The sequence below is a fragment of the Drosophila eugracilis genome, unplaced genomic scaffold (assembly GCF_018153835.1).
Source record: "Drosophila eugracilis isolate 14026-0451.02 unplaced genomic scaffold, ASM1815383v1 contig_1197, whole genome shotgun sequence".
Classification (NCBI taxonomy): Eukaryota; Metazoa; Arthropoda; class Insecta; order Diptera; family Drosophilidae; genus Drosophila; species Drosophila eugracilis.
Genome location: NW_024571981.1, coordinates 3,718,079 through 3,734,523, shown reverse-complemented (window position 1 = coordinate 3,734,523; position 16,445 = coordinate 3,718,079). Strand labels below are relative to the sequence as shown.

The 16,445-nt window shown below is 39.0% G+C and overlaps 1 protein-coding gene and 2 long non-coding RNA genes across 3 annotated transcripts; 2 read left to right on the top strand and 1 right to left on the bottom strand.

The window, feature by feature from the left end:
* Positions 1 to 10,591: 10,591 nt before the first annotated feature.
* On the bottom strand, positions 10,592 to 12,977 carry LOC108105717 (cell division cycle 7-related protein kinase). The gene has a single exon (XM_017212431.2). It carries the CDS (start codon positions 12,721 to 12,723, stop codon positions 10,756 to 10,758), a length of 1,968 nt encoding a protein of 655 aa, XP_017067920.1. The 5' UTR covers positions 12,724 to 12,977; the 3' UTR covers positions 10,592 to 10,755.
* Positions 12,978 to 13,804: 827 nt separating this feature from the next.
* On the top strand, positions 13,805 to 14,097 carry LOC108105658. Its single transcript, XR_001772368.1, has 2 exons — positions 13,805 to 13,875; positions 13,939 to 14,097. It is a non-coding gene; the product is annotated as an uncharacterized LOC108105658 (long non-coding RNA).
* Positions 14,098 to 14,777: 680 nt separating this feature from the next.
* On the top strand, positions 14,778 to 15,046 carry LOC108105659. Its single transcript, XR_001772369.1, has 2 exons — positions 14,778 to 14,831; positions 14,895 to 15,046. It is a non-coding gene; the product is annotated as an uncharacterized LOC108105659 (long non-coding RNA).
* Positions 15,047 to 16,445: the final 1,399 nt, after the last annotated feature.

Below are 16,445 nucleotides of genomic sequence, written 5' to 3'. Positions count from 1 at the left end.
ATGAGGGGAAAAGCCAAGAGAAAGGGGGAAAACTGGGAGGAATTGCTAGAGTAAGGGAAGCTGCTGTCTGGGGAGCTATGTGTCCTGTTGCTGGTGCTGACTTGCCACTTGTCTTTATTAGTTTTTCGTATGAGTTTTGCTCCTGTCTCCTAGTGCACTGGCCAAAATTATTTAAAAATCTTCAATTGGTTAGAATAATATTAATCGTAATTATTTTTCATAATGTAAATTTAAGAGTTGTAAAGAAAATTCGAAAATGACTTACTGAAATATAATATAAAATTAGGCTAATCAGCTTTTATAAAGATTTCTCTGAGTGCATCACTCTTGTCAGCAACAGGATCAGGATAAAGTGCATTGGACATACTTTGGGTTTTGGTTAGTTGGTTGAGAGATACGAAAGGAGGAGATTTAGCAATAAGGGAAAGGACAAACGACTTTTGCCACTTGTTTACTTGCTGCTTAGGTTATTAGCCAATGCCACATGTTTGCTTAGCTGGCCAGCAGAGTGTGAAAATTGAATTTTCCTTCGCCCCGCAAAGGCATTTCAGATTTGTAAATTTACATAATTACCCCACAAATGAAAAGAAATCAAATTTCTTATCCCGGACTCCTAAAGTGCCGATTCAGAGTATCAATAAATTTTCCTATCTATTCTAATCTTAGATTTCTGGGGGAATGAACTCTGAGGTAACTATTGCACCACGGGAGACAGAATGTCAATAATCTATCCCGATTCACTCAGGTAGAGGTTGAATCGGTTTCCACCAAGAGTCTAGGTGTCCCGTGTCCAATGGAAATTCTTTTTCGTTGTCATTTGATGTCACGCTTCAAGAGCTGGAATTGGTTTTTGTAGCCGCAGCATCCGAGGAAAAATCTAGCCCAGGTTATTGACTTTTTCTTTGATTTTCTCTCTTCCCCTCTGCCTCACTCGGTGAGACAATAAATACTTGATGTGTTTTGTGTGTTTTTGTTGAGCGGTGGACACTCGATGGGGCATAAATTAAAATTCAATAAAAATGTCACAGCAAAACAAACACTTCTTGCCGCAGAACCTTTTTTGGTAGGTTTTTGTTGAGTCTCGGTAATTGCTCTTTGATTTTGTAAGAGACTGTCCAGGCTCCTCAGGTGGCAAAGTAATAATGTTTAAAGAAAAGGGTTTTGAGAAGTCACTTTCTATGTTATTTTAGTTAGATAATTTGTCATCGCTTACAAATCTGATAAACTTTAGAATAACACAATAAAAACTTGATCACATCCTTTTTAAGTCCCTTGCGGGCACAATCTCGAGCTACATTATAGCATAATTCATTTAATTTAACTCCATCTGAAACTAACTTGAATATAAACAAACTTTGATTGCTATTCAAATCTGTTAAATGCCGAGATCACTTTGAAATTCATGTGTCTGCGCCTGGGGAAGGGAAGGACTTATAAAATGGGGCGATAAAATGAGAATAGAAGCAGCAGAAATCCTGGACAGAACGAAACAATTTATGTGCATTTATAATTTAAAGGGACAGAGCAACAGGAAAAAAGGGAAAATAGATAAAAACGCAATAGAGGCTGGTGGGGAAAAAGGAGTGACCGACAGACAGGCGACAACACAACACAAATTGAATTGGCTAAAAAGTTTTAATTAATTTATTGTTACTTCAGCCTGGCAGTAGCAGTAGCAGCAGCAGCTTGTGATTTCACCCAGGCACTTTTACCCACCCAAAAGTCAGCTCATTTAAATTGTTGTCCTTGTGTTAATGCATGGCTGCAAAAGTTGTCTAATTGTTTAGTGCTGCGGACCCATTCCGAAGGGTCCAAGGACAACTCAATTGGAGTGTTAAGGGGGCTAAAACGAGGGGTTAAGGTCCAAATGGGGGCTGGGTAATGGCCAGCAATGAGTCAGCCTTTTAAGCCGTCAGAGGACTTCTCTGCTTTTTATTTGCCTTCTCAGAAATTAAGTTAGTTAGCTGGTATTTAAAATCAATAGACCAACAGCTTTCGAAACTTATCGTACTCTGTTTTTTTAACTAACACCTCTGTTGAATCTTTAAATAAATACATTTTGATTTCTAATATAAGAAGAATGTTTTAAAAACATTACAAAGGTTCCTTGCTTTTTTAATAGTCAGCTTTATTAATACAGAAAACTCCTTTTGAAACACAAATATCTTTAGGAGGGTTTCGAAAAGCCAAAAGGTCACATGAATAATCCACCATGAAGCCAATCTAGATCCATTTCAAAATGCATTAGAACTGAAGCCGGAAAACTCCCTAAGAAGCCAGACCACATTACGAGACTTCAAGACAGGGCCAATTATTTGGCTAGCAACCGAATCGAGTAATAAATACACATCACCCTCGATTAAGATGTAGGCCAGAAAGGAAAACCATCGAAGAAACCGTGTGAAGGAAACGACACCTGTAACTGAATGGAACAACCCCCGGAAAACTCTAGTATCTAAGAGCTACTTAGCTCAGGATATTCTATTGTCCGACGAGTGAGTCAATTACACAATGAAGTTGTTTTGATGATGATCCCGGGAAAAGCCACCGACAGCTGCCCTTAAAGTGCATTCCAGCGAATGTAAAACTATATTATTAATCAATATTTATGGCGAAGAGCGGGGGCTCAAGACCAGCCGACCGACCATCTATCAAGTGAGCAGTCGGAAAATGAAGGGGTCGAGAAGAAAACCCAAATGAAAACCGGGAAACCTGTTATGCGAGAGCTGGGCAAACAGACAGCGAGACATCTAGGGTTGAGCTGAGAAGGAAAACATTTCCAGGTAGACCCCTCTCGATTCATGCTTGTGTGCACTTTGACCACAAAAAGGTCAAGACGACGCTCCCAAAGATACAGATACTCGGGAAGACGCTTGGGAAAACACTTAGGGAAAATTATGAAGAAATCGACAATTCTGAATGTTTTTTAGATTGCAAAGGAAATGACTTTTTTTTCAATTTATAAAAGAAAGCCTTGAAAGAATATTTTGAAGCATTTCCATCGTTTCAAGTAAACTTTTCCTCAGTGCAGCTGCAGCATTATAAATTGCAGAGGGATTTCAGGGTCTGCCCTGCGCCGGGCTGTCTTCTTTCAAGGTAGTCAAATAAATATTTTTTTCACAGACTCAACTCGTTCAGGTCAACCCCTCCGTACTCCGCCTCCTTCTGCCAATATATCTCTCTGGATTTCACTGTCCAGCAGTCCGTAACCAAACAGATGAGCAAACGGACAACCGTAAAAGTGTTGCCGTTGCTATGGAATGTAAAGTCATCTTCATGCATAAATAAGCTCAGAAGCAAAGCAAAGTAAAGAAAATGAAAAGCAGAACGCAAAGTGTTCCCCTCATATCAATTTCCATATTCAAATAGTCCAAGACTTGTCTGAAAAACGCTTGCCTCTCGTCTTTGATTTGTTTGTAAAATATATATTCATATTTGTACGTTCCCACATCATTTTGACATCGGAAATATTTCTAATTGAATGCACAGCGAAGTGAGCTGGACTCTTCCATAGAAAGTTCCTTCTAGTTCTGGCTAGTCTGGGCGCAGTTTCAAATAATTTCATTAAATTTCATGAGTTGGTTCTTTTACCATTTCGGTTGTTTTGCTTGGCATTTCTGGGATAACACTTTTTTGTAGTTTGCTTGGTAATTTGGTTTCCACATAATTGATTGTTGTTGGCTTAACGCATCGATGGCTGGGTGTAAATTTCATAGATTTTCAGTTCGAATCGAGACTTCTGAAGTCAAGTGTTCTTCTCACCTTTGACTTTACATGTTGGGCTCTACTTCTGACTAAGTCACACCTTAAATCACTCCCTGAATTGGGATCTAGTTCTTATGAAATATTCAAATTCGGACTTTAAAGGGCAGTCTTTTATTTTTGCATTTAAATGAGTTGGAAGAAGTAACACTTTTAAATCAATTTCATTATTTGTTGCATCAAGTTTATTATAAACTCTTTGTTATTAAGCTAGTTCTTAGTCCTATTTACTGACAAAAAAGTAGTTTCCATTTCTTTTCCCTCGCCTACGTTTTTCCATTTCTTTTCCCTCGCCTACGTTTTAGAACTCATTCGCCAACATATTCCCCTACCATTTGCAGCCCTTTTTGGTTCCCATGAAATGCAAATTTTTCCCGAACAATAAACCATCGGTGGCCATGTAATTAGAGCCAAAAACAAGGCCGGCACAATTGACAAATGAGCCTGGTGCGAGGACGTTGGTGCGTTGGTTCGCTTTATTAACAGCTTAACTTGTTGTTGGTCAACTGAATCAAACGGGGCCAAAATCCATAGTCCGAAAACCATACGGGAAAACTCGAGGTGAGGCGGATGGAAATACGGTGGTTTTGCCAGTGCCACATGCAACTCAATTAAGTTCGGTGGCATCGACGGCTACAACAGTGTGGCTTAAATATTCGCTGTTGCATAATTATCCTGGCAGCCAGTAGTCGTCGTTTTATAAAATATATTTCGCTGGGCATAATAATTCAGGAACAGGGAACAGTAACGGCGAACAGGAGCAGGCTTCAAGCGTTGCGAAAACTAATTAAAACCGACCGGCCACTGCCAATTAAGGTGGCCAAGAGGACCGCGACACACCCACTCAACATGCATGAAATTCTCATAATAAATAGTTCGCTCGTTGGCGGGGCGTGGCACCTGAACTCCCCCTAATTTACATGTGCTCCCTTCTTGCACAGCAAGAAATATTAAAATAATACCTATATAATTTGTCTTAGTACGAAATTAAGTGTTTTAGGCCTTGTTTCATTTAACTATTAACATGTTCATGTAATTCTTAATACATCTAATCTCTCTTCAGGCTCTAAACCATTAGAAAAGGAGTTAATTTGAATGCAAATGTTTTCTATGTTTTAGGGGGCACTTCTTACTCAGTAAAATATTGCAAAGGAACTATGTTTTTTCTATGTGTAGAACACATAATTAAAGTCAAACCAAAAGAAGCTTTATGAGTTTGGCGACGCCCAAAAAAAGCGGTTTTATATTTCAATAGACCCAACTGTCCGTTCATCCCGACTGCAGTTCAGTAATTAATTGTCACTCCGCGCACGCACACGAACGCAAACACAAGGAGATCCTGAGAGGGAGATAGGAATAAGGTGAAAGAGATGGGAATAACGATAGAGGTAACGCGTAACGGGAGAGACACACTGACCCTAATTACGTGTAACGAGTTCATAAATGCTACACGCACCTGCAGCGGCACTTGCTCCATGGCAAACTCATGTGGCAACAAATGTGGTGGCAATATACCCTAGAATAGGTATACTTTCGGCGGGATTTCGTTGACTTAGTTAATCCAAATAAAATAAAATTCCACAAATATATCTGTGGAAATGGTAAAGCCGGGGATCGTTTATTTATTAGGTTTAACATTATTTTATTTTGATAAGCGACTGGAGATGTAAGAGATCTGTTATGAATTATTATATTTTCTTATTGTAATAATAGGCAAAAAAAATGCTCTTAGTTAGAAACTGCAAAAGATAAAGTAATATGTTAGTTAATGCCTACTCAGAAATCCAATCAATGAGTATCAAATATAAGAATCTGTGTAACTAAAGCTATCCCCAACTTGTTGTGGTCTCCTGTTGCGGCTAATTAAAATTAGGAAAATGAAACCTGGCAGCGGCAACTTTTGCCATTGTCATTTAGGCGCAGGGATTGTCTGACTTCGTATCCGGAATCCGTTGGTTGTATGTTGGTTGTGACCCTCCTCGAGCCACTATCCCGGACGTGTGACGTGGCAACTGCAAAACGCGAGCGTGTGTGTCCTGTATATCCTTGGACAGTTTTGTGATTTCACAACTGTTTCATGGCCATGTTCAGTTATGTTTCATTGTCCTGTTGTCCTCGTTTCGTTTCATTCTTTTTTATTTTTTTTTTCTGTTTTCGTCTGTCGGAGTCAGTTAATTAATCTTGTCACTTGTCACCCGAAGTTTCTGGCTTAGCGCGGCTTGCTGTTATTTCTGTGCTGCCATTAATGCCACCTGACGTCATGTCAGCTCACACCTTTTCATGTGAGCCGTTCAGAGGATTGAACTGGGTGTGGCTGAGGACAATTGTTTAATTTATGAACCAACTGCAAAGTGGTTATGTGGGTTAATAGTTAATAATGGCTGGTAAATTAACTCGCAAGTGACCTTAATAGCTAGGTAATGTACAGGGCAATTTTTTGACTATTTATAGACAGTGTTTAAATTTAATCTTATGACTTACATGAAAACAGTATAGTTTATTATTAAATAGTGTGTATACTTTCTGGGAAATGACATATTTGTTATTAAATTGCTAATGTATTCTACCAGGCAATTCGGATTTCACCTTTAACGCAGCAATTAAACCAAGCTGTCATAAATACATCTGAGGGACTTAAAGAACCAACGACTACACCCAGAGGTTATTATTTCTCATTATCTGAAGATATTTTCCTGTCTTTGGCTGTGCTTCTTGTTTGGATATACTATCTCTCTGGCCGGTTGCAGGTATTATTGATGACGTTTCCCTTAACGAACTCCCAGACAGCACAGCTCCTTCACATGCTCGTACTTATCGTGCGCATATAAAAGTCAAGAGAAATCGCCAGCGTGTTCAGGTGATTGCAGGCTGTTGCTGGTCTCTTTTTGTTCCTCATCCCTGGATGCCAACTTCGGACACCGCCCACTACCCACCTCCCCCTCGATGGTGGATGAGTATATGTGGTATATGTATTGCAGGTGGCAAAGCATAAAACTTCATTATTGTGTCGTGTCGCTTACGTGCGATGATGGCAATAGAATGCCGTTAACATCTGGCAGTCGCATCAGCGGGAATGATACCGCAAAATAGCAGCAGCAACAACAACAGCAATAGCAACGTGCAACACGGCGAGGGGCAACAACAAAAGCAATATATCATGAGTCCAGCTTTTAGCAAGCTTTTCATAATCAGTGATGCATTGCCAACAGCTAGCAGCTGACAACCATGAAGAGCAGTACACTCAACGAAAATTAAGCCCCTGACATACAAAGCATCATGATGATTTTATTTTTAAACGCATCTACGAAAGTTTTATCAGTCATTATTTCATCGATTTTAGAATACAGGTAATGAAATTAACTATCTGGATCATTGATCTTTATTTACTTTCCTTCTAAATACAATTGATTTTCCATCAAACATTTTACTCGTGTATAGAGGGCGCGAGAAATGGCAGCCATGTGAATGACATGACATTGTTGTGACTCACCGCTTTGGCTGCTCTTGTTGTTATTGCTGCCTGACATAAATCCATATTTTGTACAGAAAATTTCACGATTGGCCGGCAAGGACAGCAACAAAAGCGAATCATAGGTGGAAAGCCGGGGAAATTGCTAAAAATTTCCAATTAACTTTAAAGTTGAAGGAGTGCCAAGAAGAAATGCTGACCGTGGTGAATGACAATGACACCGTCGTATTTCGTACACCGGTCGCCTTCGCCATGTGCCGTGCAGCATAAATCCTATTTGAAGATGACAAAATATTCAGGGAATTCTCTCTGGCTGTCTTCCTCTAACCCGAAACTATCTCGCTTGCTCCTTGTGGTGCCATCTTTGTCTCGCCTTGTGTCCATCATTCTTCATTTAGTGACCCGACACGAGCGTAGGATGTCAGCAGCTGTTGGCTCCGGTTCTAGTATCATCATCATCATCATCATCGATGTGGCTCCATTCTGAGAACCTTCTCACCCATATTTTCAATGGGGGCGGATGATGGTAGTGATGCTGTTGATGCAGTGATGTCATTGGAAAAGGGTTGGAGATAGGTGGATGTGTGCAATGCATGCGGAAAACAAACAATGCGCGACAGGCGGACAAACAAACATTCAACTGACAGCAGAAATGCGCCACTGAGACAGATGAATGGTGATGCAGGGTGTTGGTTCAAAAAGGGGAGGATTGTGGAAAAAGAGGGCGGTGTTGCAAAGCAGGCTACGGGTGCTGGTACGAAGTCAACAGTTAAACGGAGCTTGTGGTTCCAGGACATTGCACCCTGTGGTATTTGCTCTCCATTTTTCGCCTTTAAAGTGTTGCCTACATTACAGCTGAAAGAAAATTACTTAGAGGTGAAAAAATATATACAAAATATTTGTAAACAGTAAAGCAAAATCAACATTCGCATAGACAGTGAAGTAAGCTGAAAAGGGAAAAGTGAGAAAGATAAAAATAAAAAAGACTTTTCAAACTTTTTATGAATATAGATGTGATTTAATTATCGCACTAAAACAATCGGCTGCATAGGACTGCAATAAACAACATTCTTATATAGATATAATTAAAGGTAAAATAACTTTAAAAAAGGGTATTTAATACATTGTATTTGTATCAATTGGAAGGTTTTTAAGTTAATTTTAAAAAGAAGTTAATCTAGTATTTATTATAAGCACAAATGGGATTTTAAAAATATCAATTATATTAAATATTATATATATTTGCTGTATTGGATACACAACATAATAACCTCTGCACACGTATAAATAAACGTGAAATAAACAGTTTTAAAATTTATTCAGGGTCAGGCTCTTTAATAATGATTAAGACTCCATTTTTGTAAATAAATCCTCCTCTGACCGTAAAGTACTCACTTTGAGCGACTGCAACAATTTAAATCCAACACATCATCCCAGGCAGCTTTTGCAGGGCTGCCTCCTCTAATTACTTAATTACGTGCTCCACCATTGCTGGGCAACCCGATGTAAGCGAAAGGATGGGGGATTGTGCAGGCCGGACAGCAGAGAAGCCAACAGGAGCAACCGAAAAAGCCGCACTGGTTACACCTGTGGCCAGACTAATCTATCATGTGCCATAAAGCGCTAAACGGGATACGAGGAGCCGACTGCAACAGGAGAGCAGTAGGAGCTGTCTCTTTAGTTTTCCGCCATCCCCGGCCGTTTCCATCCAGTTTTTCCCGGGCTTTTCTCCTTTTTGCCGTGTTGATAAGCCGCATTGTGTCCGGTGAGTTGCGCACGCGGCTTTTGTGGTCGAGCGGACGGTGCAGCACTAGAAATGTTTATGGCTCCGCGGGGAGCTGGGAGCTCAGCGTTTGCCTGCGTGTGAGGTGTATCTTTGAGTGTGATAGTACACTAAAAAAATTTTAGATATGTAATCGAAAAAGTAAAATATATAACGAAAAGATTCTTTAAAGTCTCAGCGTGAGTTAATATACTCATTAAATTAAGCACCCAATTTTAACTAATAAGTTTCTAAGGTTTTAAGACAAAATATTTTATTTCTTTTCAGTGTACCTATGTTTCTGAGTGTAAGAATAGGTGTGGCAGTGTGCATGCCTGTATGTGGGTGTGACTGCCGTGCCACAGTTGTTATTGGCAAAACGAGTTGGCCATGCTGATCCCCAACGAAGCGCCTAAAAGCCTTTTGTGCCTTCTGTCCGTGGAATGATGAACAGTGGAAACCAAAAGCGGGAAGATGTTAAACAACGAAGCTGAGCTGTATCCTTTTACTTCTTTGTAAGGTTGTTATTTTTTTTTTTAAAGTCTTCGTTTTTGTAGAAAATCAGTATCTCATTTATTTATATACTACTATATACTATTTTAATAGTTTTGTAATCGCTGTTAAAGAAACGTTTACGACCATTTAGCCTGCGGCCTAGAAGCATACAATGAAATATGCTGAATATGGCTTTGGCATGAAAAACTGCTGCATATTTTTGGGCGCACTTTTTCACTCGGATAGAAATGGGAAGGGAAAACTTTTTAATAAACTATTTTGCAGCGTCGACAGCTGGAATTTTTTTCTTGGTGTCTTGCCAGCATCTAAGAATTTCTCTTTTTACACATATATGCAGATAGAAATCTGATTTCTTCTCTAAGGGGACAGAATGAAATTGTCAACATAATTCGCAGTGAGCCATGAATTTGTTGCTGCCGACAGACAAAAACAAATGCCAAAACGATAGAATTATTCAAGTGAAAGGGAAATTCCCATAACCTTTTTGTGTGCAACAACAAAATAAAATTTGTTGTAAGCGTCAATAATGTAAATTGATAAGGCAGAGGGGCAAAATATTCCTCTGGGCAGAGCTCCCAAAAACCAATTGAGGAAATGGCTGTCGGGTAAAATATTTAAAAAAAAAAAAGAAAAAATTGTCACAGGATAATTTAAGGCCAGAAATCGAAGGTGGAGAAGGGTTTGACAAACAAAACATGGCAATGAAATTAATGGGAATAATTTTGTAACGAAGAAATTCGACAACATTGTTGTATGAATCTATTGAATTATCACTAATTATGAAAATATTTCTTTACAATTATAACTTAAAAAAAAAAATAAAACTCATCAATACTTTTCCTTTATTATTATTTTTTTAAATTTTATTTCTTTAAATGCCTTTAAAAATCAAACAATGATACCTTTAGTTAGAGTATTAAATTTTTGATTGTATCAGTTTCCAGAGAAGCAAAAAAAAAGGTAGAAAAGGGAGCAATCAAAACAATGCAGAGCCCAGAAAATAATTGAAAATGAGCGATACCACAAAAGATGCAGGTGCCTTGATTAATTTAAAATCAACAAAAACGTAAATGTACTTTATATTTTCCCTGTAAATTTCGTGAGCATTTATCGTCGCCCATATTTTTAATTTTTTTTCTTTTTTTTTTGTTTGTGCACAATACAAATTTTGTTTGCCCACAACTCGCTGGTGGACTCCAATCAAAACGTATGGGAAGAAGTCTATATATATGTAACATACTGAATATCAGATATTTCCCGATCTATGAGAAGCTGTGGATGCCATTTCCATGGGATAGGTTACGAATGCCTTCAGGGTTCGGGTTGCAGCCGCTGGAAGTGTTTCTCTGGTACTTAACAGCTGTTGATGTTGCAGTATATGCTGTTGCTGATGAAGCGGCATTCCCGGCGAAATCCTATGCTGATCAGCGAAAAACGGATGCTTCAAGGCTTCTTCGGCGGTAATACGCTTCTGGGGATTAACTTCGAGGAGACGGGACAATAGATCATAGGCGTTGGCAGGAAATACATCTAGTCCATCGTACCTTTCCAAATGATGCCCACTGTTGCTGCATAGGCAATTAAATGTAGGCTGTTCACAACTCCGGCACATTTCTGTCGACCCATCTGGCCTTCGGTATTTTCTATGTATTTCGGGAGCCAGGAAATAGTCCGCATGACGAAATCTCATGCAGACCCTTCTTAAATCCAATGTATTAACCTTTTGTGCCATCAGCACCAGCCTATCTAGCATAAAGGCTGTTTTTCGTACTGGCATATCGCCGAATAAATTTATTATTTCTGCCAGAGCACCGCAGTCATGAGGAGCCTTAAAAAATGGATGTAGAGCCGAAAGTAGCGAAAGCATTATAACGCCAGCAGCCCAAACATCGACAGCAGTTGATTGCATGGGATATCGGAGTAGTACCTCTGGCGGTCTATATCCTGGAGTCCCTGCCCTTGACGCATGCATTTCCTTCTTCGCAGTGTTTGTGGAAACCACATAATTGTTGGGATCCACATTCGGGTTAATGAGTCTTAGGCGATTAAGAAGTCTCATGGTGTCAGCTCTTTGATTGGCCACATCTTTCTTGGATAACTGTCCGCCAGTCTGCTCACGTAGAGTATGAAGACTTGGTGGTCTAGGCTGGACATGATCTATACCTCCACCACCACCCAATGCTCGCATTCGTTTACTGGCCATATAGTCTTCGGCCTCGGCTTGAGCAGAATTACCATCGGTCAGCATTAGGTTTCTACCGCTTTCCATATCCTTAAGAAAACGGAATGCTTCCGGTGAACTTAGGTCATTTTTTTGTATTATAGTACCATCGTCTGCTATTCTTTGAGCCAAACCGAAATCACAGAGTAAAAGCTTTCCAGTTCGGCGGTTATAAAGAATGTTACTCGGCTTAACATCCCGATGAATCACATTGAATTTATGCACATGTCTCAGGGCAATGAGCAAGTTCCTTAAATAATCCCGAACCTCTTGGAGGCTCAGACTCCTGTAGATGTCATGAAACCGATCGTGCGTCATATAGGGCATAACAAAGGCCACATTCTCATTATATCTTATACAGCAATTAATCCCAATGACATTATCCTTTCCCCCAATGCGAAACATGCACTCCAACTCCCTAAGAATTCTCTCTGGATGATTGGTGGGATTGTGATGCTTAATCGCAAATCTCCTCCTCTGGGTTTCCACGAGACATCTTTCACGCTGCAAAGTACCCAAAAGAACGGTGCTAAAGGTTCCACTTCCAATACGACAATGGACATCGAAGATTTTGTGTATTTCCGGAATGCTCTCCTGTAATTCCTTCATCGCCTCATCGTTCTTATCGATGGGTTGCACATTTTTCGCTTGCATCGTAGAAAACTCTTTTAGTGCATTGTGACGATTGATCTGAGCTAGTTTCTCGTTAAGATCGACAGGGGCTTTGGGAGACTGTTGAGCTATGACCTGTTGTTGATATTGATGATGATTCTTAGAGATGGCCGGTTGAGTTCCAGGAGCAATTAAGTCTTGTCTTTCGTTAAAATATAGATTTTTGTGATAATTCGTTACGGAGCTTTTCGTAGCGGACTTATTGTTTGGATTAGCACCGCCCATATTCGTCGCCGATTTTTCCAAGGCACCCACTTTATAGGCGTAAAGAGATTTGGTTGACGTCTGCTGACTGTGATGATGATGCTCCTTCTTATACATTTCAAAAATCAGGATTTCATTAAAAGACTGCGCCACCCATTAACAGACTGTTTCAGCTTGTCCCAGTTTCTTCTAACCCACTCTTCGTGCTTGGATTGATTTTATAGTTTTTTACCTGTTTTTAGGGAAATAGCTCTATTAACCTGGCGCGGTAAACCGCGGAGTAAACACAATAATTTCGAATATATTCGGGTGGTTTCTGTGTTCGAATTTTGTGCTAGAAAAATTACCAGTTACGAAATAAAGACTATGTATTTGTGTTTCTTTCTAATCATGATTTGACAACTATAGCAATCGTATTCGTTTATTGGATTTTTATTTTGGATGCATCTTAAGGCTAAGAATCTTTTTTTCTCTAACTCTACACTTACTTTAAGTAAAGTACTTAGTACTCCAGCACTTCAAGTCATATCATATATCCATGGCCTAGCTATAGCTATTCATATTTCGCCACTACCTCACACCCCATTTATCTTAGTTTATATGGAAAAAGTTCCTGGGAACCCTATACCAGATGTTGCCCCTGTTGAGTCTGATTGCCTGTACGATGTCGCCACCTAGCTGTTGTTTTTCCTGTTGGTTTGGTGCATGCAATTTACCGTTACAGGACTCGACCCTAAATATGTCCACCCATTTTAGTCGAAATTTCACCCATCTGAAAAAAGTCGGTGTCAACATCAGCTGCCTGTCCACTTTTTTTTCACTTGATGCTCGAAGATGCTACCTCTAAGTCCCCTCCCACCCATGATAAGAAACCTAGTTATCCCGAGAGGAACACCTAAATTTTTTACCCTGCATCTTATTATTATTAGTCTGTGCTACCGGAGCAAAAGTTTTCCCAATGAATATATTAAAATATCCTCGATATGGAGAAAAGGATTTTATTTGTATAATATTTCGAATGAAATACAACCAACATAAATTATTTTAAGACCCATATAGGATGGTTTAAATGGCATGTCAAATTCTAGTGACATTATTGAGAAATTCTTACATAACTGTCAAATTTGTGACGCATTAGCATGAATAAATGATTTTGTATTACTAATTTTAGAGATCTATAAAAACTTGGTATAACTGAAAATTTTTTAGTCTTGGAGCAATCTTGACATTCTAACAATATGAATCTCGCACTCATCTTAGCCATCATACGTAAGACCATTCGTCATTTCATTTCGGACTAATTAAATAAATTATAAAACTTTTCCTTTTTAGTGCTTGCTGAGAATCAACCACGTCCTCCACATGTCACATCACAGCATCCAGCCAACACCTCAATTGTAAAACAAACTTAACATTATGTTTCTTTCTTTCCAAAAAGGAAACTTTTGGAATTGTCTTGAATAAATGGCTTAACTAAGCTATGAGAACATATTTAATCGTCTATACTTTTTGAAAGCTTTTGCATTTATGTTAGTTTATATGGAAAAAGTTCCTGGGAACCCTATACCAGATGTTGCCCCTGTTGAGTCTGATTGCCTGTACGATGTCGCCACCTCGCTGTTGTTTTTCCTGTTGGTTTGGTGCATGCAATTTACCGTTACAGGACTCGACCCTAAATATGTCCACCCATTTTAGTCGAAATTTCACCCATCCGAAAAAAGACGGTGTCAACATCAGCTGCCTGTCCACTTGTTTTTCACTTGATGCTCGAAGTTTTTCAGCGGCAACAGCTGACGTTGTGAGCGGAAACTAACTACCTCTAAGTCCCCTCCCACCCTTTATAAGAACACTAGTTATCCCGAGAGGAACACCAGAATTTTTTTAGTCTGTGCTACCGGAGCAAAAGTTTTTCCAATGAATATATTAAAATATCCTCGATATGGAGAAAAGGATTTTATGTGTATATTATTTCGAATGAAATACAACCAACATAAGTTATTTTAAGGCCCATATAGGATGGTTTAAATGGCATTTCAAATTCTAGTGACATTATTGAGAAATTCTTACATAACTGTGAAATTTGTGACGCATTAGCATGAATAAATGATTTTGTATTACAAATTTTAGAGATCTATAAAAACTTGGTAAAACTAAAAATTTTTTAGTCTTGGAGCAATCTTGACATTCTAACAATATGAATCTCGCACTCATCTTAGCCATCATACGTAAGACCATTCGTCATTTCATTTCGGACTAATTAAATAAATTATAAAACTTTTCCTTTTTAGTGCTTGCTCAGAGTGCCCCAAAAACCAAAGGAAGGTCGCCGACCAGCCCCCCAACTTAAAGCTCAATTTTTAATATTATGTTTCTTTCTTTCCAAAAAGGAAACTTTTGGAATTGTCTTGAATAAATGGCTTAACTAAGCTATGAGAACATATTTAATCTCTATACTTTTTGAAAGATTTTGCAAACAAGTTTAAATATCAAAATTTTCCATAATCCATGATGGGTTACTTTTTTTATAACATTTTACAAAAATATGGAAACCTCGTCTTAAATTAAGAACTTGATAGGAATTTCATGTTATCTTAATGAAAACTTGGTTAAATACATTTTGTTCCACTGTGTATTCACCGCTGATTAAATTTGTATAAATCAATAGTGGCGTTGACAGCTAAAATTGCCCCTTTAGAAAGCTATTTGGCTGTCGCAAATATAAATGAGAATTGAATGTGTTCACTCATTACGAAAGTTTCAGAAATAGTAGGTAGTGCGCCAGGCCCGAAGTAATTGCCCAACAAGGCAAACTGGTTAACTGCTATTTAGGAGCAGGAATTACAATTACCCAATGCTTTCCTTGACGCTGTTTTCCTTTGGATTTCTCTTGCTTTCCGATCCACGCTTTTCCCTCCTGTTTATTCATTGCCGGCAGTCAAGTGCAACTGGCCTTTTCGAAGTTTGTGCAAAACTATTGTCAATTGCGCTGGTTGCCAGTGAGAATTAGAGCTAGGGTTGGCCCCGGGAACTCTCGAATGGCCAAACTACAATGCAGAACAACACTTGGCTGCTTCCCCCGACTTCCGCACCCTGAATAGAATCGGCGAGGGAGCGTCATTCCCACCGCCAACCGACAACAACTTCTTCATCAAGCGAAACTCCCTTTGACCGAATTTCCTTGGCGCCTTCCGTCGTGGCAAGCGCCAAGCGGAAACTTTTCTAGCCAAGTCAGTTGGGATTAGCCTTGACTGCCAAGAGGAGCAGTGTGCGAAGGACTTCCAGGGATCCAGGTTAGACACTCGTTCGGTGGCAAACTGCAAATTAAGCTCGACAAAACGATTTGCTTAGATTGCCGTATACAAATAGGTTTCGGGTTTTCGGTTGGTGAAAATGCCTCGGTAATGAGACTGTTGTAAACGAAATCGTTTGTAGAAGCCACGTTGGCAATTACTTGTCTTGTAAATGGTTTTCCTTAAAAAAAATTAAACAAATAAAATGTTTTTTTTTTTATCAAATTAGGATAAGTTCAAGATGGTAAAATAATATTGATAATTAATAAATGAAAACTCTTTTAAATTCGATTAAGTTCTTAAAGCCAAGATGTCCCTGCTGCTGCTGTGCGTTTTAGACAGTCATATTTCATCTGACTAACTATCCAATTTCGTCTGCTAGCTATCTAAGCCATTTCACAACTGTATCTCTTGTCTCCTCTACAATGAAGTCTCAGATACACTGAAGGAAAAAACATTTCTAAACACTTAATACTGAAATGACTGCATTTATTAGTAAACGAAGGATGCTCACTACACTAGTTCAAAATATTGGATAAATAAGAATTA